Raw genomic sequence first — 23,824 nt, forward strand, 5'->3', positions numbered from 1 at the left:
AAATGAAAGCTGAAAGGCATAACAATCTATAATGGAGACGTATGTATGTATGCACATAAGTATTCAGTATTTTTCTGGTTTCTTATTGTCTAAATTTGTTGTATATTAATAGCCGTAAATGTTTTTATAGTTTTTACAGAAAGCAAATTACTTGAATTAAAACTACACAATAAAACTGACCTTGATCTAAAGAATCAAACACTGAGGAAGACTTCAAAATGGGTTAATAGGTATGTTACATAATTAATTGAAATAAAAAGTAATGACTGATGAATTTAATTGTGTAATTTTCTTAATGTCAACAAACTACTGTATAAAATTTGCTAATATACTGCATACACAGACAAATCACATTATTACGACCACCTGCTGGTATCCAGATTAACTGCCCTTCACAGCATGGACAGTAGCTAGACATGCTGGCAGTGACTCAGTCAGGTACTGATAGGTCTCCACCGGTATGTGGAGCTATGCTGTCTGCAGTACATTCCACAACTGTTGAAGGGTGCATGATGTAGGAGACAGGTGATGAACATGGTGATTGAGGTGGCCTCACAGATGTTCAATGCATTGGGATCGAGGCTGTCTGGGGGCCAGGGAAGAACTCTGAAGTCTTGATCGTGCTCTTCTAGTCATGTGCAGATACTTCTAGCTATATGGCAAGTGCATTATCAAGCTGAAAGATCCCATCCTCCCAAGGAAAGACAATCATCATGTACAGGTGGACGTCATCGCCACAGATGGATTCATAACTAAATCAAGAATGCCTTCCACATGGAAGACGGGATACCTAGAGAAAACCATGAGAACATTCCGCACCACCTTGTTTTGGTCAAACAGTGGTTGCAGGGTGTTGGTTCTCCAACGTTTCTCGCCGGGCATACTGACGTCCATTCATTCTATGCAGCTGAAAACGTGACTCGTCAGAGACACCAATCAGCAGTGGTCCAAATGCCATGCTATCAAGCAAATTCCAGTCATTTTTGTTGATGCACCTGTATTAGCATGGGTGCAGTAACCCTCTGTCGACTCCGGAACCTCATTCACAGAAGGGTTCACTGAACTATTGCAGTAGAAACATATCTGACTGCCCCCCTGGTTCATTTGAACGGTGACTGTTCCCCTGTAGCCTGTCGGTTGGTCTTCACGTACCATCATAGTTGATGTTCACCTGGGACACCAATGGCGTGTGGAACTCCGCAGTTTCACCGCTGGTTATTCCCAATGGCACCATTTTGCCCCCTCAAGATATGCAATGACCACACAAGCACGTGAACAGTTCACAAATGCTGTTTCCGAATTGCTGTCCTTCCCTGGCCCAAAAGCTGATGATCATCCCTTTCAACTTGGTTAAATCACTTTCCCCTACCCATGACAGCAGTAAGTACAATGTGTACAGCCATCATATCAATTGCAATATATACCCGCTTCACCAGCCCACATCACAGGGCTATGCACTGCAAAGCAGATGGCACTTCTAACAGGTGGTCATAATGATGTGATCCAATGTGATTCAACTGTGTACATCCTCTATGTCCTCTTTTTCACAAATAATTTAGCCTGTTGAACTAAAAATTTAAAGTTATAAATAACTGATGGTCATAACAACCTGAGGGACTTGCTCTTGTCACCAGGATTGTTGCTCACGTAGTAGCGCAGTTCTTCCGCTAATCTATCTAGCTTCACCTCGGTTATAATACTTTCAGCTTTCAGCCGGTGAATTGTGGATTCATTTGATAAGATTTCTTGAGTCATATTTTGCACCTCCTGTTAACAAAAAGAAAATAACAATCAAAATTACAGCTATCTCTGAAGCATCAAAGAACACTATCTGTTTTGATATTATCTCTACATTATTTTAAAGAGATAAGTACACAGTACATCAAAGACAGGAATCTAATAATGGGATAGCAACACACACAAAAAATAAATACAATGACTGGCTAATTTGGGAAGCAGAGAAACAAAAAGGGCATTCAACAGAGAACACAGAAAATCTAAACATCTTCACACATAGCTGTCTTCAAACATGACCTTTTTCCTAATTCATCTTTGTTCTGGGATTTTTATTCATGTTTAGGATACTTTGGAATATTAAAGAACCGTATTGATGACGATAACTTCAGAGGCGATGAATAGGGCCTTAAAGTCAGTGACGCTATTTGCGAGGAAATGGGGATTGAGAATTAATGGAAATAAGTCTAAAATATTAGTAGTCCAGGTGGACAAAAGAAGAAAGATAGAAGGTAATTGGGTAATTCAGGGAGAAAGATTGGAACAGGTAAGGAAGTTGGAATATCTAGGAGTTATTTTTAATGATAAAGGAACTTGGAATGACCAGATCAAAAGGGTGAAATATAGAGGATTGGCAGCCTTAGCCTCAGTCAGAAATTTGCTAGTCAAATACCCGGGGATCAGTTATAAAACACTGAGGCTAGTGTTCAGGTCGGTAATCTTTGGGAGGGTATTATACGGTGCAGAAGTTTGGGGGCTGGATGAGAAAAGAGAGGAACTAAGAAGGATTGTTAGTAGTTTTGCTAAGTTAGTTATGGGCTTACCGAGGTGTACAGCAAATGTAGGGGCGGAATTAATGTGTGGGGAGGATTTGGAATCAGAGGGTGTGAAAAGAATAGTAAGATACAGGATGAATTTAAAAAGACAGGAAGGTGGGAGGGTATTACAGGCAGCTTATGCACAGCAATGTAAGAGCATGTATAAGGGTGGATGGTTAGAAAAAATAAAGGGATATTTGGAGAGGATAGGATTAGGACACCTGTGGGGTAGGTTTGGTCGAAGACAGAGGTGAGAGGGATGAATATACTGGAAAGGAGAATTAGAGATATCCATAGGCAGAAATTATTGGGGGAAAGCAGACTAAGAAACTCGCTGACTGTTTTGACGAAAATAGAGGAGATAGAAGGGTTGAATATTAGATACGTCGATAGGTCAAAACGGTATGGGATGATGTGGTGGCTTTTAGGTTTGCAAAGGAATACAGGGTGGATACAGGGGAGGGATAAGACAAAGTGTGTACTTTGCGGAGATGTGAATGATGAATTTCACTTGCTAAGAGATTGTGAGGTAACGAGGGGGTTAAGACATGGATTATTGAGTGCCGAGCATCGGGAAATATTGGGGAGAGGGGATGAGAACGCAATCCTGAGATGGATTATTAAACAATGGGAAAAAGGGGGTGAATTGAACAGGTATTTATGTGCGACAAAAAAGGCCTGCGAGGGTAAAATGAAGGAGAGTGAGTTAGAGGGTGGGCAGGGGAATAGGGAGGTGGAATAGTTATGTATATAAGGGAAGGGGATAGAATGATAAAATTCTAATGGATTAGGGAATATAGGGACCGAGTACTTAGTTATGTGGAGTTGGGTAATGATACAGGATTGCATGGTCTGTTTATTTTAAAGTTAGCTGGAATGCAAGTGATGAAATGCTGAGTGTTGTTGTTTGATTTATTGATCAGGTGTAGGTCAGGAACAATAAGGTGACGCAAGTACAGAGTACAATAAGGACACTGGATGAATATGTTTGAACATTAAGTGAGTGACTGCTACAGCTAATGACTGTTAGAAGAATACTATATTATTCTTATTCTTATTATTATTATTATTATTATTATTATTATTATTATTATTATTATTATTCTTTATTATTTATTTTACTCTGCATGTGAACATGTTTAGGGGCGAAGTCGCCTGTTATGTTCAATAAATGTATGTATGTATGTATGTATGTATGTATGTATGTATGTATGTATGTATGTATGTATGTATGTATGTATGTATGTATGTATGTATGTATGTATGTATGTATATATTAAAGAACCAAGTTGTGTCCATAGGAATATGATCCCTGGGACTGGTGTTGATAAGGAAAGTGCCCATTTATGGTAAATGTCCATGACCTAGTCATAATTCTGGAAATGATGTTGCTACAATGAATGGTATAAATGTTGTGTATTATTAGTGCTGATTTACAGTATTGAAGGTTGGACTCTAAAGGCTTTGTCAATAAACCAACTGAGGATTTTTGCAATGTATCATAGAATGTTGAAGATCCCTGGGGTAGAATGTGTCACCAAGGAGGAGATACTCCACTGTGCCAGGAAATCATGCAAACTACTAACCCTCGCAAAATGCAGGAAAGCAGCTTATTTCAAAATGACAAATAAAGCCGGACAAAGTTAAGCACAGAAGGCAAGATAGAACGGAAACATGGAAAATTATCCCAGGCTTGAAACCTCCATGTTATGGTAACCCTGATATGGAAAGCACAAAACAGGAATAATTACCTACATCATGATTGCCAATGTTCTGTGACATGAAAGCACAAGAAGAAGAAGAAGAAGAGGAAGAAGAAGAAGAAGAAGAAGAAGAAGAAGAAGAAGAAGAAGAAGAATTGTAGGATAGCTAGAAAATACATTCCCAAAGAGGGAACTGAGAAAATGAAACCTCAGACACAGCATCTACATTGTACAGGAAGACAGTTCGAAAGGGAAAAATAATTAATCTAATGAAATTAAATGACTTAATCAGAAGAGAAGAAGAATCAGCATTGAGTCGGAAACTTTAACTTCAAAATATGATGGAAAGATACAATTTTCCATTTAACTGCACTGGAACCTGAATGGAACTGTAGTTGCAACTGTCCACAAATCACTAAATACGATTGGCACATAAAGAATTAAACAAATAGGGAAAGTTATCCTTGGCAAAAGGGGTCAAATACACACTATTCTGCATGGCTGTTTACACATGTGATAACCATGTGCTGTACTTCATCTTTCCCAGGGTGTTCTGACAAAATAAAATGCTTACAAGGATTGCCAATAGGATCTACAGGTGCCATATTATTGTAACATTCATTCTAATTGTGTTCTTTGTACTTCAAATAACAACTGGACTTATATAAACTGTATAGTTTTCAAAATGACCCCATTTCCGTCCAATAACAGACACGAAGATGCCATTGCTTTCTAAATACGAAGAAACTCTGGGAGATTCACTTACCAACATTTGCCAACAATATACAAGTTATCCTTTGTTTCCTCAATTTTGCTTATTGTTGGCTTGCTTGCTTGTTGTTTTACTATGTATTCATTCAAGATGCTGCACACACTGCCTCAGCGCATATTTTTAGTGAAACATTATTGGATTATGCACCGTAGTCACGCAAAGGACATTCAGGAGAGTATGGTGTGGCAAAGGCCACCATGCCAACCATTCAGCCATGGAATTAGACAACAGCACTATAAACGCATGTAAACATCACACGTACTCCAGCTTCTTACGGCAGTACATTGCTATATGCACGGAGCTATATTAAGAAAGTTGAAAACAACTGGGACTTTCTTGAGCGAGTCTGGCAAGCATTGTACATCTGCTTTGGCAGATGTAGCAGATGATATTTGGACTCATTTGCTTCAGTCTCCTAGGAAATCATTATGTCATTTGTCTCATGAGGCAGGGTATTCGTCAAAGAGCGACCAAGGTAAAGAAACTGCAGCCCTAAAAGATGGCTGCCGTTCATGAGTTGTAGGAGCCAGATAAGGAAAAACTAGTCTGTTCCTGCACACGGTTCTTGGATTTTACTGTATGGCTATTGGGAATTCTGAACATAATGTGGTTCACAGGCGAGGCCTGGTTTCATCCAACTAGTTACATGAATTCTCAAAATACCAGCATTTGAGCCACACACAATCCACACAGTACTCATGAAAGACCCCTGCAGCCACAGAAGTGTGCAGTCTTGGTAAACCGAATAGTAGGTCCATTGTTGTTCTTGGATACAATGAACACAGACTGGTACAAGGACATTTTCCTACAATTTGTTGAGCAACTTGAAGATACTGAGCTAACTCAGGGTTATTTTCAGCAAGACTTGCCACACGTCAACTGGATCTCTCGCTCTGATCAGCAGCTTCTTTAACCCACGAGTAGTCGCTATATGAGATTTTCTCTCACATTATTTTTTATTGTGATATTACTTCACAGTGATGAAAGGGAGGCGACTGTTCCCTCGTCTAGCTGAGTTTATAACTTTCGTGAGTAGAGCGATTCACATTTAAAGGGTAAGCACCCCCTCCCCTAGTCAGAACAAAGGTTCCTATGTGTCCATACGCGCTGCGCGCGAGATTTTCTCATCGCGCGACTAATGACGTTGGTGATATTTTGAAGTGGAGCGGGAAATTTACTCCTGTTGTACGCGTTAGTATTTGTATTATGAGCACTTCTTGTTTCTGAAAATGTTATTGTGTTCAGAAACCTTGCTTTGTAGGTAAATATTACTAGATATAATGCATGTGTGAGATTTTATTTTTCACAACTTCAGGATGGAAGTTATTTTTATGTACATTCAATATGTTATTTTAAATAGTAATTTGTAATAAACAGTAAATCATGTCCGACTCCATTCTAAATGGCTAGCGTGCTGGCCTTTGGTCACAGAAGTCCCGGGTTCGATTCCCGGCGGGATCGGGAATTTTAACCTTAATTGGTTCATTTCGCTGACACGGGGGCTGGGGGTATGTATCGTCTTCATCATTTCATCCTCATCATGAAGCGCAGGTCTCTTACGGGCGTCAAATCAAAAGACCTGCATCTGGCGTGTCGAACTTGTCCTCGGACACTCCCGGTGCTAAAAGCCATACGCCATCTCTCTCTCTCTCTCTCTCACAGCTAATCATTTCATTTTTATCTAAAATATATAAGGTAGAACTTGCGTTTCATTTCAGTTGTAAATTTCAGCCGTACGCCCCACAAAACTGTGAATTAAGCCATATTTATTTTAATGTGAGAGAAAGTCTCACGCGCGACCACTCACGTTACATTTCGGCTTGCAACCACTCGTGGGTTAAGGACACAATTTGTGGCCAACAAGATCAAAAGACTTAATGACACCAGATAATGTGTTTGGATCTAATTACTGCCTTTAGTGGTAAAGCAAAAAGATATTCTGTTCCTTACTATTTCTTAATAGTGTTATTTGTTTTTAAATCCCAATAATTACTTTTAAGGTTTTTGGAGACGCCACGGTGCCAGAATTCAGTGCCGCAGGAGTTCTTTTACATGCCAGTAAATCTACCGACACGAGGCCAACAAATTTGAGCACCGGACTGAGCCAAGATCGAATCTGCCAAGTTGGGGTCAGGAGGACAGCGCCTCAACCGTCTGAGCCACCCAGCCCAGCTTTGTATTTCTTCATTTTTTCTTTGGTCTAATTTATTAACATTTTTAAACAACTATCTAATAGGCAGGCACCTATCGCTCCTTCAGGCTACTCTCCACCTCACATTTACACATCATACATTGCAATTACAGTATACTGTACTTAGGGACAAAACATGACGGCCTCAGTTCCTGGAAGCCAGCAGTCAATAACACCCTGCACCCTGCTGAGTTAACGAGTTCTAAGTAATCCTTGTTTGGTGTGGAGAGGTTGCCCAACCACTTTCCTCCACACTCTCTTCAGTCTTTACCCTTTCTTTGTGTCAAGTTCAGTAGAAAATTTAGCAACTCCGGCTACAGTAGGCATAGTAAATCCTATAAGCCGCTAATAGATACCGGGCTGCCACTGCAGAGTAGTGGTGTGAGGCGAGATCGTCATGTTTGTCCCCAAGTATATCTAACCTGTTTTCATACTCCATTATACATTGAATGAAATGATGTTCTGTCTCACCTGTTCCAACTTTGCTGTTGCACTTTCTAGACCAGCAGCTGTACTGTCATACGTCTGTTTCTTCTGGTCATATTCTGTTTGTACCTCTTGACACTTTTCTCTTAATGGTCGTAGTTCTAAAAGACAAGAGATATTAGGTAATAGGTAAGAAACCAGTTTCTTTCTATCCAAATTGACATGTGTTTAAAAGCTGATTAGCTTATTATCAAAACGATTAACTATGCAATATTCATATATGCTGAAGATCATAATTATGCCTTCATAAACCTAATTTCTGAATGTTCATTTAATTTCATTTATTTATTTAGAGACTATTTACTTCGTAACATTAATGAGCGGGGTGGCCTCACTTGTCAGCGTGGTATGGCCATGGAGCCCAGCTCTGCATTTGGCAGACGCATGGATTTGAACCCCATCATCGGTTGTCCTGAAAATGGTTTCCAGTGGTTTCCTATTTTCACATCCAGGCAAATGCCAGGGCACTTCCTATTAGCCAAGTCCTTCCACCTCCTTACCCAATATCATTCACAACTTCATTAGCTCCTCAACTGAGGCTGGTATCAGAAAGGGCATTTGGCCATAAAAATATGTCATATAATTTCATCTCACCTCATCCTCGACCCCGTATCAAGAAATGGCACTAAGGTGTAGACACTCACACATACTTACTTCCTAACATTTACAGTATATGATATAAAGTCTTATAAGTATTGAGAAGGAACAAACAAGAGTTAAATCAAGTCGTGTATCACATTACCGAATATGGTCCTACTGATCTAGGATATTTCCTTCTAATAATAATAATGTTATTTGCTTTATATCCCACTAATTACTTTTACGGTTTTTGGAGATGCCAAGGTGCCAGATTTTAGTCCTGCAGGAATTCTTTTAAGTGCCAGTAAATCTACCGACACGTATTCAAGCCCCTTCAAATATCACCAGACTGAGCCAAGATTGAACCTGCGAAGCTGATGTCAAAAGGTCAGCGCCTCAACTTACTGAGCCACTTAGCCCAGCTATTTCCTTCTTTGCAACCCAAATCTCTCATTCTCTAAGCTTTGGTTTTCACTGGCTATCAGATGTGAGAAAATTCTGAAAATGCTAAAGAAAATAAATTAATATTGTAATTGAGAAAAACCTTTCAGGCATCGACAGATAGTTAACAGTATTTATGACCTATATGACCCTCAGAGAACATGAAGAACATTCATTGGAAAATGTTTTTTACAAATTCTGAACAGTCTACCCGAAATAACTTCTTACATGTCAGTAAAATGTTCCAGTTTCATGATGGACCTCACTGTAGGCATCAACAATGAAGACCGATATCATGCAGCCTCTCAAATAAAGCAAATATACAATATACTGTGCCATTCAAAAACTTCAAATTGCATTATGTAGTGTTCACAGACTGTTCAGAGCCTGTTCACAGAAATGTTCTCTTAATTATCCCTGACTTGCTTGGAGAAATTTCCCAAACTCGTGCAAACTATATGATATATTAATTCATCAAACATATTTTAGATAGAAGAAGGGAAATCCAACTTCCACCTTCCCCATTGCTGGACAAATTCTTTCTCCACTTTCTTTTTTATTACTTTGTTATTATTTATTTTTACAGGATGACCAGGGATGTCATAAAAATGAAACATTCTGGAATACACAACACGGCTTCTATCGAAGGTTCAATATAAATGGGAAGCTTATGAGAGTCAGGAGCTTGAGCTGGTGATGCTTCCTGCCATATCTGGGTAGAAGTGCATCTATGTGGTTCAAACAGCCTTCCAGTTTCCCAAAATGATGGTCACTTCATAGCAATGTGCTCAATGTGTCTTGTGGAATGCTTGGTTCGAGGTATTAAAAATCCTTCTTAATAAACATAAAAATGTTACAACTCATCATAAATTTTCAGATAAAGTCTCCCTACCACAATTTTCTATTCTCCCCTCCCTCCCCTACCAGTTAACAGCTGACTTGCTTGGCAGTCTATTAGTTTATGTTTTGCAATATTCATTTGTTTAACATTTTTTCAACACGCAACATGAAGTGAGTCAATTTATTTCATTTTAAATTTACTCTTTCCCTTTCATGCAATTATTCTCCATATATTTTCTATTCTTTCCTTTCCTTTTCTCATTATATGTACATAACTTTTCAACTGGGCAACTCACTACTTTAAATATGAAGCTCTTGTTTTTCATACTGTCCCCGTCAAATTTGGCCTATAATGAACATTTTGTAGTACAGTCAACTAACAGGCTATTATTTATTTCGTATGGGCGAGATATTTCCAGCCCGAGTTACAGAGACGTGTTCACATGTTGGGAACCGGTTTTAGCCAGCCAGGGAAGAAGTCTTGATTCCCCGAGCGAGCGATCAGCTGAGGCCTCGTGACCCAGTGCGGGCTCTCAAGGCCGCTGCGAGATGAAACATGACACGCATGACAGGTGCCTACAAATGAGAGCACTTTCCAGCATTCTAATAACCTATCAGGAGGAAGACGGCAGCCAATTATAAGACAACGTGGAGCCACACCTACCTCGGGAAGTTGATAAATACCTTAGTTTTGCGAAGAAATACTCGCTCTTGCTACTTCGTTCTTGCTACTTTGCTCTGGCTATCTTGCGATCTTGTTCTCCTGCTGAATGACGGAATCGACGCTCTCCATTATTCTACAGAAAATTCTGAACACGAGCATTCTGTAGTTTTAATGGGACTTGAAATATTATCCTTTCACGTACAATAACCTACGATTTTGACGATCTTCACAGGCTAAGTTAAGTGTCGTTTATCATCTAAACTCAGCGTATTTGAGTGTGAATATTTCTAAAAGACTTGTGTTAGTTTCAGCTTATATTCGTCAATAAGAAGAAGGAAGAGGATTACCACGTGGCTACTGCAGTACCTCAAGATGCTTCCACAAATTGAAAAGGACCCGTACAGAATTTCTGCATTGAACTTCGCTGCTGCTATGGTGTTCTAAGTGAAGGCGAAATCTAACGTGAGGAGATAACGACAGAAGCAGCCATCCAACACCATGTGATCCAGAAATTCCATATCACCGGCAGATATCCAGCTCCATCATGCGTTTAAGTATTTTTTATTTTATTTTATATTTCTCTGTTCATCCTTGTAGAAGTAATGCTTGCTTATTCGTTAGCGTTGATACTTCCTCTACATTTGCAGTAGTAATTGATGTTTCCATTCTTCTTTCATTGGGACATGGTAGTGTTGTCATGTCGAGTGTAAATGACTAGTAAACCCTATTAGTGTAGATAGGATATGCGTGTGTCTTCTGAGATTAATCTAAAGGTCCCATTTAATAGTTTAGCATTAACCAAAAATCATTGTCCATGACAATAACTCTAATAATTTGGATTTGGAATATTTTAAATCAGGAAACAATGTGGGACAGACTTCCGGCATTCTTTTTGCATGCCGAATTTTCTACGTATTTTCCTTCTTGTTGGATTTGATACGTGTTAAAGTCATCTGGCTTATTATCAAGCTTTGCTTCATGTATTATCTCATGCATATTATAATAATAATAATAATAATATTATTATTATTATTATTATTATTATTATTATTATTATTATTATTATTATTATTTCATTTCGGGTTAAATGAATGGATAAAACGGCCACAAGTGTAAATATTGCTCGATTTTGTGTCGATGTTCATGTGTGCTCAATTGTAGTGAAGATAGGCCTGGAATATGGCAGAATCCTGACGGATCAGTTAATGTATTGGTTGAATGGTTGAAATTCATTCATTGAATTTTTATTGAAGAATGTATGCGTGGTAAACATATTTTCTTCAATTGCTGAGCCCGTGTTAACGTGAGAATATAGAATGGAGTAATAATAATATAGTAGTGACTTATGAGCCATAAATGTGAATGCTACATTTGACCTGTATTATGTGTGCGTCTGTAGATGACCAATTTTCCAGAGATTCATTGTTAATGCTGTTATAACCAACGTTGTGGAATCTGCATCATCTTTAACCAAGTGACCATTGAAGTTTCGTCACAGATCCGAGAGTCGAAAGCAAAATCTTTCTTTAGCCGATATCGTCATCACGAGGATTCGTATGTCCAGGGTTAATAATCAAAATCATAAAAATCAAGAACTAGAGTTCGTTGTAAATAGTGTAGATAATTCGCGTGTGTCTTTGTGTGAATGTGGTATATGTGTGTTGTAGTAATTTCTGTGACTGGCGATATATTTTCTTGTTTTGAAATGTGATTTTGACTTGGCCTTGTGTTTTGTCAGGTTGGGCCCAGGTTGTTAGCCTGTTGTTCGAGCTAATTTAATTTATTTAGAGTGTAACCTTTAGTAAATTTTATTTAAAAATTAAGTTGAGACAAGTTTATTGTTTCAAACGCCAATGAATAAGGAGGGGTTATTTCAATCGTTTGGACAAAAGTTAATTGTGTTCTAAAGCTCAAGATACAAAGGTTTACCAAGGCGTCAGAGGTTTTAGGTCAACTTTACGTGTTGGTCAATTAAATATTAGAGAAACTTTGTGGGAATAATTGTTGTCTGAATATAGCTCGATGGAAATGAGTCCGATTAAAGTATTCTGAAATGATGATTTTCCAAATAAGATTTGTCGACTTAGTTTGAATAATTTCACGCTTATTTAACAAGATAATGTGACATAAATTTACCCATGAATAGAACAACGTGATAGAGTATTTGTTTCTAGTGGACTTAGACGCCATAATTTATTAAATTATTTAATAATTTAAATTTTTATTTGAAGTTATAAATATCGTCAGGGAGAGATCTGACAATTCAAAGGTTTAGAATCATTTGCGGGGCAAATAGCCTATTGAGATCTGCTTATTCTCATCTTGTAAAATAATTCAAGGGTGACCAAAAGGAAGGTTATCCCAACGTAAAATTTTATTTTTGTATTTCGTCAAGCCAGGTGTGGGCTAATATTAATTTGTATATTTACAGAGTTATTTAACGTCGAAATGGGAATTAAAAATTTAGAGCTGTATCTAGAGAGAGAGATCGGCTGAGAAGATGTTTATTTTTTGCCATCAAGATTTATAACAAGATGTTATTTTGTTATTTTCATTTAGTGCTAGTTGATACTAAATGTCAAAACCTGTTGTTTGATTCTTTTGTATGATTGTCGCCAGTCCTTGTTTCTTTCCCTGCCCTCAAAATTAAGCAAAGCTTGACAGCGAACGGTCCACCTCTGAGACCCTCACTCTCTGGCTGAGCATGCCCGGTAAAAAGGGGGCAATATTGACAGCGTATTTCAGTTTCAATACTAGGTATGTATGGAGATAGAAAAAAGTGCTTGAGGACTGGGAAAAGGGGATTTTAATACCGATATTCAAGAAAAGAGATAAGAAGATGTTTGGTAACTACCAAGGAATCACCATCACCTCCCATATTGCCAAAGAAGAATTAGAGAAAAGGTGGAAAGTCAATTACAAGAAGAACAATTTGGATTCAGAAGTGGAAGGTCAAGAGTGGAACCAGGGCCAAATTTAACTACTACAACACCCCTGCGCCCACTTCCCCAAACTTGACAAGCTAATATTTTAATTTCTATTGTTGTTATACAAGGTGTCTCAAACCTTTTGGGTCAAATTGAAACAGGTGTTAGTGGGTCCACAACCAATTATGGTCGGAAATATATATTTATTGTGTTATGGACATACACAGCTTACACCGCACAACAACAATGTAGCTCATAGTAACTGTTCAAAGTGATGACCACCATTCTCAATACATGTACTGCAATGGTGCAAGCAGTTCTGCCCCACACCCCCGACCACCAAACAGACGTACTGTACACAACTTAGCTCACAGCACGTGCATCGCCTGTGCTGCACGCACATCACTATCCCTAGTGTCAGTTGTCCATTGCATCAGACGCTTGTGATGTGTCCATGGTGAGCTGTGTTACTGTGTACAGTGCATGATGCATAGTCAAAGATCGAACGTCACTCATCACGAGAGTTGGCAAACATGCATTTAATGTATGCTGCAGCAGGATGGAGTGCCTGTAAAGCAGCATGAATGTACAAAGAACGCTTTCCCAATAAGCGTCATCCTAATTGGAAGAAATTTATCTCCGTGGATACCAACTTAAAAGAGACAGGGTCGTTCACGCCACAGAGAACCGGCCAAGGTTCCCAACAAAGACATGTCCAAACACCAGACTTTGAAGAGATGGTGTTGAATCATGTAGCTGACCACCCAGCGATAAGCACCCGTCAACTTGCCTGTGAAACGCACACTTCGAAGAATACAGTGTGGAGAGTACTGGCAGAACAGGTATTACACCCCTATTATACGAAATGTGTGCAAGCACTGGGACCAACGGATTCCGAGCCCTGCGTTCACTTCTGTCAATGGATTATCCACCGCAGTGCTGTAGTGCCGAACTTTATACAGTTTGCATTGTTCCGGATGAGGACTCATTCACCCGTGATGGTGTTTTCAACAGCCGCAACAGCCATGTCTGGAGCGAGAACAATTCCCCATACCACCCACATCGGTGGCCACCAGCAACGATTCTCTGTCAGTGTATGGATGAGCATTGTCCAAGATCACCTAATAGGACCTTATGTGCTGCCTCCCCGTTTGACTGGTTCACGTTACCTGGTGTTCCTGTGAGATGTGCTGCCACAGTTCCTGGGGACATACCCCCTATAATTCGCGAAAGGATGTGGTTTCAACACGTCGGTGAACCAGCCCGCTTTGATGTTAATGTCTGCGAGCACCTGAACAACACGTACCCTCATCATTGAATTGGAAGGGGAGGTCCTGTCCCATGGCCAGCGCGATCACCGGATTTTTACCTCTGGGGTTCCGTCAAATCGTTGGTGTATGAAACCTCCATAGAAATGGATGAAGACCTGCTTGCTAGGGCCCAAGATGCCTGTCTCCTGGTCCACCAGACGTCAGGGATCTTTGAGAGAGTACAGCAGAACTTCATGCCCCATTACCATGCATGCATTGAGACTGGTGGTCGTCACTTTGAACAATTACTATGAGCTACATTGTTATGCTGTGTATGCTGTGTATGTCCATAACTCAATCAATACGCATTTCTGATCACTGGTTCCCTATCTCAATATAATCGGTTGTGGACCCACTATCGCCTGTTTCAATTTGACCCCAAAAAGTTGAGACACCCTCTATAATTAATAAAATAATACAGTAGAATGCCTCCAAATTAAAATATAAAATAATAATTTTCCACTGAAAAATAAAACCACCATTCTGTTGACAAAAGTATTTTACTCAATTAACAATAATACAGATGCTTCAAAGGCTGGACTTGCATCAACAATACCCAAAAACTCTTCAAGTTAGCTAAAGAAAGAGGTGCTTTCTGTAGGGTAATCACCAATGTCTGGGGGACTGGACATGGCACTTGAAGAAGAAGAAGAAGAAGGACTAATTAGTAGGACAGTCACTTACATCTTGCTTTTTCATTAGCAGAATATTTTCTGTAAAATATTTATAGTCTAATTTTACAGTTAAATCACTTTCAATGGCAAGCACTGTAAGGTGCACCAAAATTTTTGGGTTTGAGATGAACGTAAATAATTTTTAACCCTCGCACATGCTGAGAAGGAACTATCAACTGAGCAGTTGGTAGCAAGAACAGATATGTAGATCTTCAAAGCAATATACACCTTCAGATATAAGTACTGGAGGTTTTATGCTATGAGAAGTTAGTTTAAATTGGCAATGACAGGTTATTTTCTCCTTCTTCTAAAACAAAATATTTCAGATGGATACATTCTGTTCCAAATGGTTCTTCAATATCTGTTGGGTAAATCTACTGCAGTTGGTCAGCCGATTTGTGAATTTCATCAGGATCAATTTCTGTAAGGTATGATAAGAATGAAAATCTTTCTATAAATTCACTGTATACAGATATTTGTGTTTTACAGTTTTTCCAATATCTACAAATGATTGCTCTATAGGAAACAATCTAGATCATTATCATCACTTTCATTTCCCTGTTCAGTTTCAGATTCAGACTCTTCACTGAAGAAATTCCTGCACTTTTAAATTTGTTTGGGCCTACTTTCCTCCGTTTCTACCACTTGTTGAATGTTTTGAATATCCTTCTCAACAACACTTCTACAGATATTAAGTTATTTCATTTCATTTAGGATAACAAGTAGAAGGTTGTACAATTCACCATTGTACCAACATCCATTTAAGGAAGCGTCCGTGCCTCAGGCGGCAGTGCGTCGGCCTCTCACCGCTGGGTTCCATGGTTCATATCCCGGTCACTCCATGTAAGATTTGTGCTGGACAAAGACGAGGCGGGACAGTTTTTTCTCCGGATACTCCGGTTTTCCCTGTCATCTTTCATTCCTGCAACACTCTCATTTCATTTCATTTCATCTGTCAGTCATTGCCCCAGAGGAGTGCGACAGGCTTTGGCAGCCGGCACAATCCCTATCCTCGCCGCAAGATGGGGGCTTCATTCATTCCATCCCTGACCCGGTCACTGACTGGAAAACAGGTTTTAGGTTTTCATTTTCACCAACATCCATTTACTCAGACTGTAATTTTGCACTGAAAGTATTGAATCTTTCCAGAACTATTCAAATAACACAATGATGCACTCTGAGACCTCGAAAAATCTTGTTTTGAAAATCCTTCCTAAAGAAAAGTAACTGTGCAGGTAAGATCATATATTAAGATTGACCAACTTGTCACCGCACTCATACCACACTGTGATCATTACCCTAATACTGATGATAATAATAGTATGATCTCAGCCACCAAATATAGGCATTTTGAAGTGATGCTATCCAGGTTGCCTATATGTCAATTTCTATGTTATGTTTTGGGCACCAAATGGCAGAGTAAACCGAATATCTCTTGGACAATCTATGGTTGAGTTTTAATTAATTTTGTTGGGTGAACATCAAATGTGTCACCAGAGATCTTTTGAATGCCAACATTGTATGACATGGAGTGTTGAGTGGACATTTTCCCCGCCCTTCAAAAATCCAACTACCTCTGCAGGGTTTAAAAGAAAGCTACACCATCATTCAAGTGCTACTTTGCTAGTATTTCAACTTCAACTGATGTTTCTAATTTTGTTTTCAAATTTGTTTCTTCTGTTTTGTTTGGTACTTGTAGGAAAGAAAACATTGCAGGCTTTTTATGTTATTAATAATTTAAGCAACTGCTATCTTGACTTCACATTAACATTCATGATATAAATACTTTGTGATGAATGGAGATAAAGCAGAATTTTTAAAAAATGAATAGTATTCTTATTTATGCTACACTTACAATGAGTGGCCAAAAATCATGGGAAGACACTGAATGTGATGTTAATAACAAGTTGCTCTTCCGCGAGCCCTCAAAACAGCAACAATATGGTGAGGCATCAACTCTACAAGATGTTGGAATCATTCTGGAGGGATCTGAACCCACACATCTTGCACTGCTACCCACAATTGGTCTTGTGTAATTGGTGCGGGGTTCATGGAGCGTACACCAGCATCGACAGCATCCCATAAATGCTTGACTGGATTAAGATCAGGGGATACAGAGGGCCAATCCATGGTCACAACTTCACTGGAGTGCTCCTCCAACCATCTGCATGCCACCACAGAGCGGTGACATGGCGCATTGTCCTGTTGAAACATGGCATCTCCATCAGGGTACTCTAGGACCAGAAAGGCATCCAGATGATCTGAAAGAATGTCCACATAACATGCACCTGTCAGCACTGGGGCCTAATTGCGACCATGAGAACGCCATCTGGACAAAACCTTGTTGATATGCAGGATCCATAGCTTCATGGGGCATACACCACACTCTCACATGCCCATCAGCTCGAGACAACTGGAACCGGGACTCGTCGGACCATACCACACACCGCCACTGTTCCATGGTCCACTGCCGATGTTCGCGGGCCCATGCACGTCGTTGAGTTCTTTGTTGAGGTGTCAGCAAAGGGACACTTGTTGGTCTTTGGCTGGTGAAGCCTATGCGGTGCAGTTGCCTCCTTACAGTCCTCGTAGAAATGAGTTCCTGACTCCCAACATTTAACTGGGCAGTGATATGACTCACAGTAGCCCGTCGAGCGCCCAATATGGTTCTGTGGAGGCAACGGGATGTCCATTCGTTAAACACCTGTGGCCTTCCTGTGCAGCGGTTTATGCAGGTGGTAACATTCTCTCCGCGATATTGAAGATCTAGCCTCGACACTACTGAATTCGGAAACCCAAATTTGCATGTAATCTTCGCAATGCTATGACCCATACACCGTGCGCCGATAATCACCCCAAGTTCAAAGTCGGTTAACTCACAATGTGTTGCCATCTTCATGACACTGGTGTCTGTGACGGTCTGCTCAGCTATGCTGCAGCTAGCCGCAATGCTCAAGGGTCATACATGGCACATTTTCTAATGGAACACCCCTTCCTGTGACTATTGGCCACTCAGTGTATATTTCGATGACTATGAATAATCAATTTTTAATCATACAGTATTTTATATTATTGTACATAGCACAAACACACACAGAATATTACGTAGAATAGGGGAAAGTTCCTCACAAAACATAAATGCTTTTGAGATGCCTATAGTATTAACATCAATTCTAGGTAGCAGTATGTACACTTACGCAAAGACAAACAAGCACAACAAATGAGATATGTCATGGCAAAGCTATGCTAATTGCATTATGTTTATTATCCTAAATGATAGCATTATATTCAATGTTATAAGGTGTCTTTTTTTTTTTTTTCAAAATGAAGGAAGAACTTTTATGGAACAAAAGAATCTTCTGCCAAGATCAGAGCTGGAATGAACAGGAACTTTAACATACTGTACAGGCATACAAAAATTATTACCAAGTTTCCATGGGGAATTCAAATCAACTTGAATATGCTTTCCATATCCAATACCTCATGGAAATGGGGACTCAGTTTGTATCGAGTCTCAAACTCGATCCAGTTAGAAAGTAGGATCGAATCGTACTCAATACGGATATAGTATCATGGAAACGCAGAACGTATTGAAATCGATTCAAAAATGCTGCGGCTGCTTGATTGTACTTTGTTTATCGTGTGCTTCCTGTGATTTCGTTTGTGTTTATTTCTTGGGTTAGTCGACAAATTTAACATGTGTAGTATAAGTAGAAATGTGTGGACGCCGGAGGAGTGTATAACGTTATTAGAAATAATACGAGAGAAGGAAATATATAAGCTCTTCGACGGAAAGCGATAAAAAAATGCTGAAATATATAAATTAGTTGAGCAGGAAATGGGAAAGCGAGGTTATGTAAATAAGAATGCTGAAGAGATCAAGAATAAGTGGAAGAGTCTGAAGTCCGCGTACAATGCTTGCAGAAAAGAAAATGGTAAGAGTGGATCGGACAGAAAAGTGTGTGAATATTTTGATCTTATTGATGAAATACTAGGAAGTAGACCTTCAACTTCAACTGAGCAGCAACAACAACAACAACAACAACAACAGGGAGGGGTAATTGTTAGCGAATCTGAGGTGGACATCGCCCCTGATGTAACCACAACAGACCTGAGTAACTTCTTTCATTCACTGACTGGGAGCCAGTCATCTAGTGGAACTGTTCCTGGAGAGAGTACAAGTGGATCATGTGCTTCAGGTAGACAGTTATATAAGAAGAGGAAACAGTCCCCAGGAGTTAGTTTGGGGGAATTCATGGAACAACAGAGGCAGCTCATTGAACGAGTTCTTCAGAAAGCAGCAAGAAGCAGAGGAAGCTGCCAGTAGGAGAAGATCGGAGGACCTACACACAATTGTGGGGAGTTTCACAGCTGCAATCGACTGCTCAATCAATATATCCCAAGTCCCAACTTACCCATTTTCCATGTTTCCAGCACACTCACTGTATCTGTACCAGTGCTCAAGTCCATCACCTCTACAATCCACATCATTGAGAGTACAACAAACTGAAGCTGATGTTACTCCACAATCAGTCAGTCCATACCAGCAACAATTTTCAAGTCCATCACCTCAGCAATCGACATCATCCAGACTACCCCAAACTGAAGCTGACGAAGAATCAGATAATAGCAATGTAAATACAAAAAGACTGAGGAGGAATCCATAAACACTATGTATCGTCCACTGTTTCCATAATTGTGTGCTGTGTAGTGCATAAGAGTGTGATATTTTTTTTTTGTAAGATGTCATTTTTTTATTTATATTTTAAACCATGAACTCTATGGATCTTCCACTCTTTTCATACATTGGTGTTATGTAGTGCATACGAGTGTGATAATATTTATTTCCTTTTTTTGTAAGAGTCCTTTTTATTTATATTTTAAACCATTAAAAACTACGGCTCTTCCACTCTTTTTATATATTAGTGTCGTGCAGTGCATAAGTGTGTGTTAATATTTTTTTTGTAAGATGTCCTTTTTTATTTACATTTGTACATGCATGCATGGTTGCTTATTTATTTCAATTACTTTGAATGAGTCATAGCATTGTACAGAGGAATTGTACACAATTTTGATTTTCAGAGACTGGTGAGCAAGTATGCTTATTAAAATTAATATTCTTCATAACTTCATGAAATTTGAGGCTCTTAGTTAACATGATACAGTTGATAAATTAAATGTATGATGTACAATAACTTTTAAACTGTTTTATGCAATAAATTGATTTAAGGAAAAAGGAGTACATAATGTTAACCTAGCTTCATTAAAGGAGGAGATACAATACTTCATATCTCAAATTCTTATATTGTAACTGGATAATGAAGGGGAGATATTTATAAATAAATTTGAGCAAGCTAAATGAATTTAAATGTTAGGCTACATTCTCTTACAAACTAAATTCACATCACCAAGTTATCTCACAAATTTCTTTTAACATTTTATTTTAATATGAGCAAATTTTATGTTGGTTTTATGCCTACAGGACTTTTAGACTTTTGCAATTTCTTATGGATATTAAAAGGATCCAGGTTTTTCACTGGAGTACAGTTTACTTATTATAACCTAGATCTCCTAAGTGGATACCTAGTCATATAGTTATTTAACCCCTCAGCGTCGCAGCAATTTAAAGAGCTTCCTACCCCGCGGCCGGATGAGATTTCAAGTACGCGCGACGGAAATACATTGATTTACTTAAAGTGTTACTACAAGTACAGTATAAGAGTAGCCCGATATTCACGAAATTTGGAATTCCTTATGACAGAACTACATGCAGATAATTACATAATAGCTTCACATTTCTTTAGTAATTTAGTTCCGTGTTATAGTGTTCGAAGCACTCTTCGAGACAGAGACCCATGTCACTCTCCTGGCAGCAGTACACTGACGTCTTGTTTTCGCCGTGTTTTGAACAAACGATACAACGTCTCTGAGGTTTGGATTTCTCACTCTTTGGTACTAATTTCCTGATAAAATTTCTTTCCTGCAACCTTGGAACTGTATTATCTGATGCGAGCCGGTCTTGAATATTTCTTTCCCCGCTCGAGTGAGCGTATTTTGTAAACAAACCTTTCACCAGCTGAACCCGATAAGATAATTGCTCAATATTTATCTCTGTGACCTGTGTGAATATTATTAAAGAATTTAGGTATCATAATTCACTGCTGAAAACTTCCCTTTGACCTGTATAATTATCTATAGTCTCCTACACTAAATTTCCAAGTACTGTTTCTTCCTTATCGTCACTGTCATAATTTACCACTGTCACATCATCTATTTCAATATCAGTGCTGCTCATACTGTCACTACCACTTCCGACTAAACTTTCATCTGAATTATACAATATTTCAAGCACGTTACTGTCAGTCAAACGACGTCTGAGCGCGTTGCGTGACATGGACTGATGAAGCTGCAGCGAGACCGAAAGCAGCAGGACGAAACTGAACGAGGGGAATAACATTTATGACGAAACAAATCAACTCGATACATATTTCAGATGAAAGGTCGAGACATCGTCTTACAAGCGAGATATATACCATGAACAACTGGTTCTCGTATCGTAAGACAGAAAGCAGCACTAACTCATGCCTACACAGAGCGCTCGTGGAGAGTTACGAAAATATTACAAGCCGAGAAATAAAGACAATATAATAAATAAACCGCACTCTCAATGTACAAATAGAGCAAAGAATATCACACAAAAAGACAAACTTCTCAGATCATCATTTCTTTATTTTATTCTGTGGGAAAGAATGAAGTAAGCAGACTTTAAAAAAAAAAAAAGCAGAGAATGGTGCTCAGACTTACCTGACAGATGCTTAACCTTGTAAAAATCAACTACATTATAACGATTTTTAATTTCTATTTACAACAATGATAAACCTGAAAATGTCTTCATGGAAGCAAAAGAATTTGCATATCAATAACTCCAAAACTCTTCGCGCTATAGCTGTATATGTGAAACCATGTTTGGGTCTATACCACGTATAGAGGTCGGCGGCTACGGAAGAAAAGAGGGTCTATACCACGTATAGAGGTCGGCGCTGAGGGGTTAAAGTGTCTCTTATAATTTGCATATTTGAATAGGTTCGAATCCTTAAGTATACATGCATCGTGCATACTTCCTTCATGCTGACAGGTTGTATATCTAAATCTGAGAAGGAAAAAAGCTATGTTAGTTGAGAATATCATATGAATGTATGCCTAATCTTTTCCAAAGAAAAAATTTCATCAATAAATTAAAAATAAGTAACAAAGTTAAATTACCTATATAAATGGTCCACAACTGCCATCATATTATATGAACGCCAACCTTTACGATTTATGAAATCTCTGTACCCGACCGTTGGTGGCAAAACTGGGATATGAGTATCATGTATTGCACCAATGATATTAGGTATGCCACACATACCCTCAAACCCATCAGCGATCTCTTGTGCCTCGACATCATTAGGTACAGTTAAGTAGTCACTACTGAATTCAGCACACAGGGCTTCACAAAATTGATTTATGTACCATGTACCATGCAATTATGTGTACCAAACTGATTTGCAACAACTCTATATTCAGCACATGAAGCTAGTTTGTACAAAGCAACTGCAACTTTTTCTCGACAGACACTGGTTTGCGCACAAAAAACTTGTTAGATTTGAGGTGTGGTTCAAGACGCAGACATATCAACTTAAATGTCGAAGAACTCATCCTGAAGTTGTCTAACCAATCATCATCTGTGAAGTAACGCTGCACTATACGCTCCCACCAGTCCTTTACCCATGTCACTCTCCTGGCAGCAGTACACTGACGTCTTGTTTTCGCCGTGTTTTGAACAAACGATACAACGTCTCTGAGGTTTGGATTTCTCACTCTTTGGTGCTAATTTCCTGATAAAATTTCTTAGATTGAAGGAAAACCATACTCTGCGCTTGCAACTGCTGCAGGAAGAACACCGTTTCCCTCCGTCGTGCCAATCGTTCATTCTCCCATCTCCCAAATGAATGGGTTAAACTTACAAAAAACTGATACACTATTAGGCACAATACCACAGCTTTTGACATTTCCATTGTTTTCGGTGATTGTACGGGGTATATGCTGTACATAAAACAAGTTTGTATCGCAGAATATAATTCCCTTGATAATAATGCACGAGAATTTCTTTATTTACTCCACTTTGGTTAGAGCTGGCTGTTACTGTCAAGCGCTACACGTCGGATTATTCTCGTACGGCCTTGTGCAATCTTGAACTCTACGAGTGTCAAGACTATCGTATTCAAATCGATCTGAATACGAATTGAATCTTACATGGAAACAGGTAACGCATTGAGTACGGAAAGCGTATTCAAATCGATTTCATTCCCCATGGAAACGTGGTATATGATGATGTCGTTGCTCCATTATGCAAGTGGCTTGATATATTAATGTCCGCAGCCTAGAGTACTTACTTTGTGTTTACAAAATCAATCTAATTTCCAGTGTAGTTGATGTGTCTGAAGAAAAAGAGAGAGTGTGAGCATGCTTTTAGGATTAGAAAAAAAATGGCCATAGCCTACATGTTAGAAGGGAAATGACGGAAAACTGATCTTAACTGGCTTCTCTTCTTGGCTGTGCTCCTGAAGCTGAGTACATCCTATCTTGACCCTCAAATTAGTCTTACATTTTTAGCAGAGCCAGGAATCGAACCCAGGATAATCA

The 23,824-nt window shown here is 39.0% G+C and overlaps 1 protein-coding gene across 1 annotated transcript in view; it reads right to left on the reverse strand.

Annotated features, from left to right (window-relative positions):
• Nucleotides 1–23,824, reverse strand: part of LOC136876972 (intraflagellar transport protein 81 homolog) — a 142,758-nt gene that overhangs the window by 17,026 nt on the left and 101,908 nt on the right. The window contains exons 11-12 of the mRNA XM_067150744.2: nucleotides 7,690–7,805; nucleotides 1,610–1,767 (exon numbers count right to left, since the gene is read on the reverse strand). Coding sequence (XP_067006845.2) covers nucleotides 1,610–1,767; nucleotides 7,690–7,805 — 274 coding nt within the window. The remainder of the gene's footprint in view (nucleotides 1–1,609; nucleotides 1,768–7,689; nucleotides 7,806–23,824) is intronic.

The sequence above is a fragment of the Anabrus simplex genome, chromosome 7, assembly GCF_040414725.1.
Source record: "Anabrus simplex isolate iqAnaSimp1 chromosome 7, ASM4041472v1, whole genome shotgun sequence".
NCBI lineage: Eukaryota > Metazoa > Arthropoda > Insecta > Orthoptera > Tettigoniidae > Anabrus > Anabrus simplex.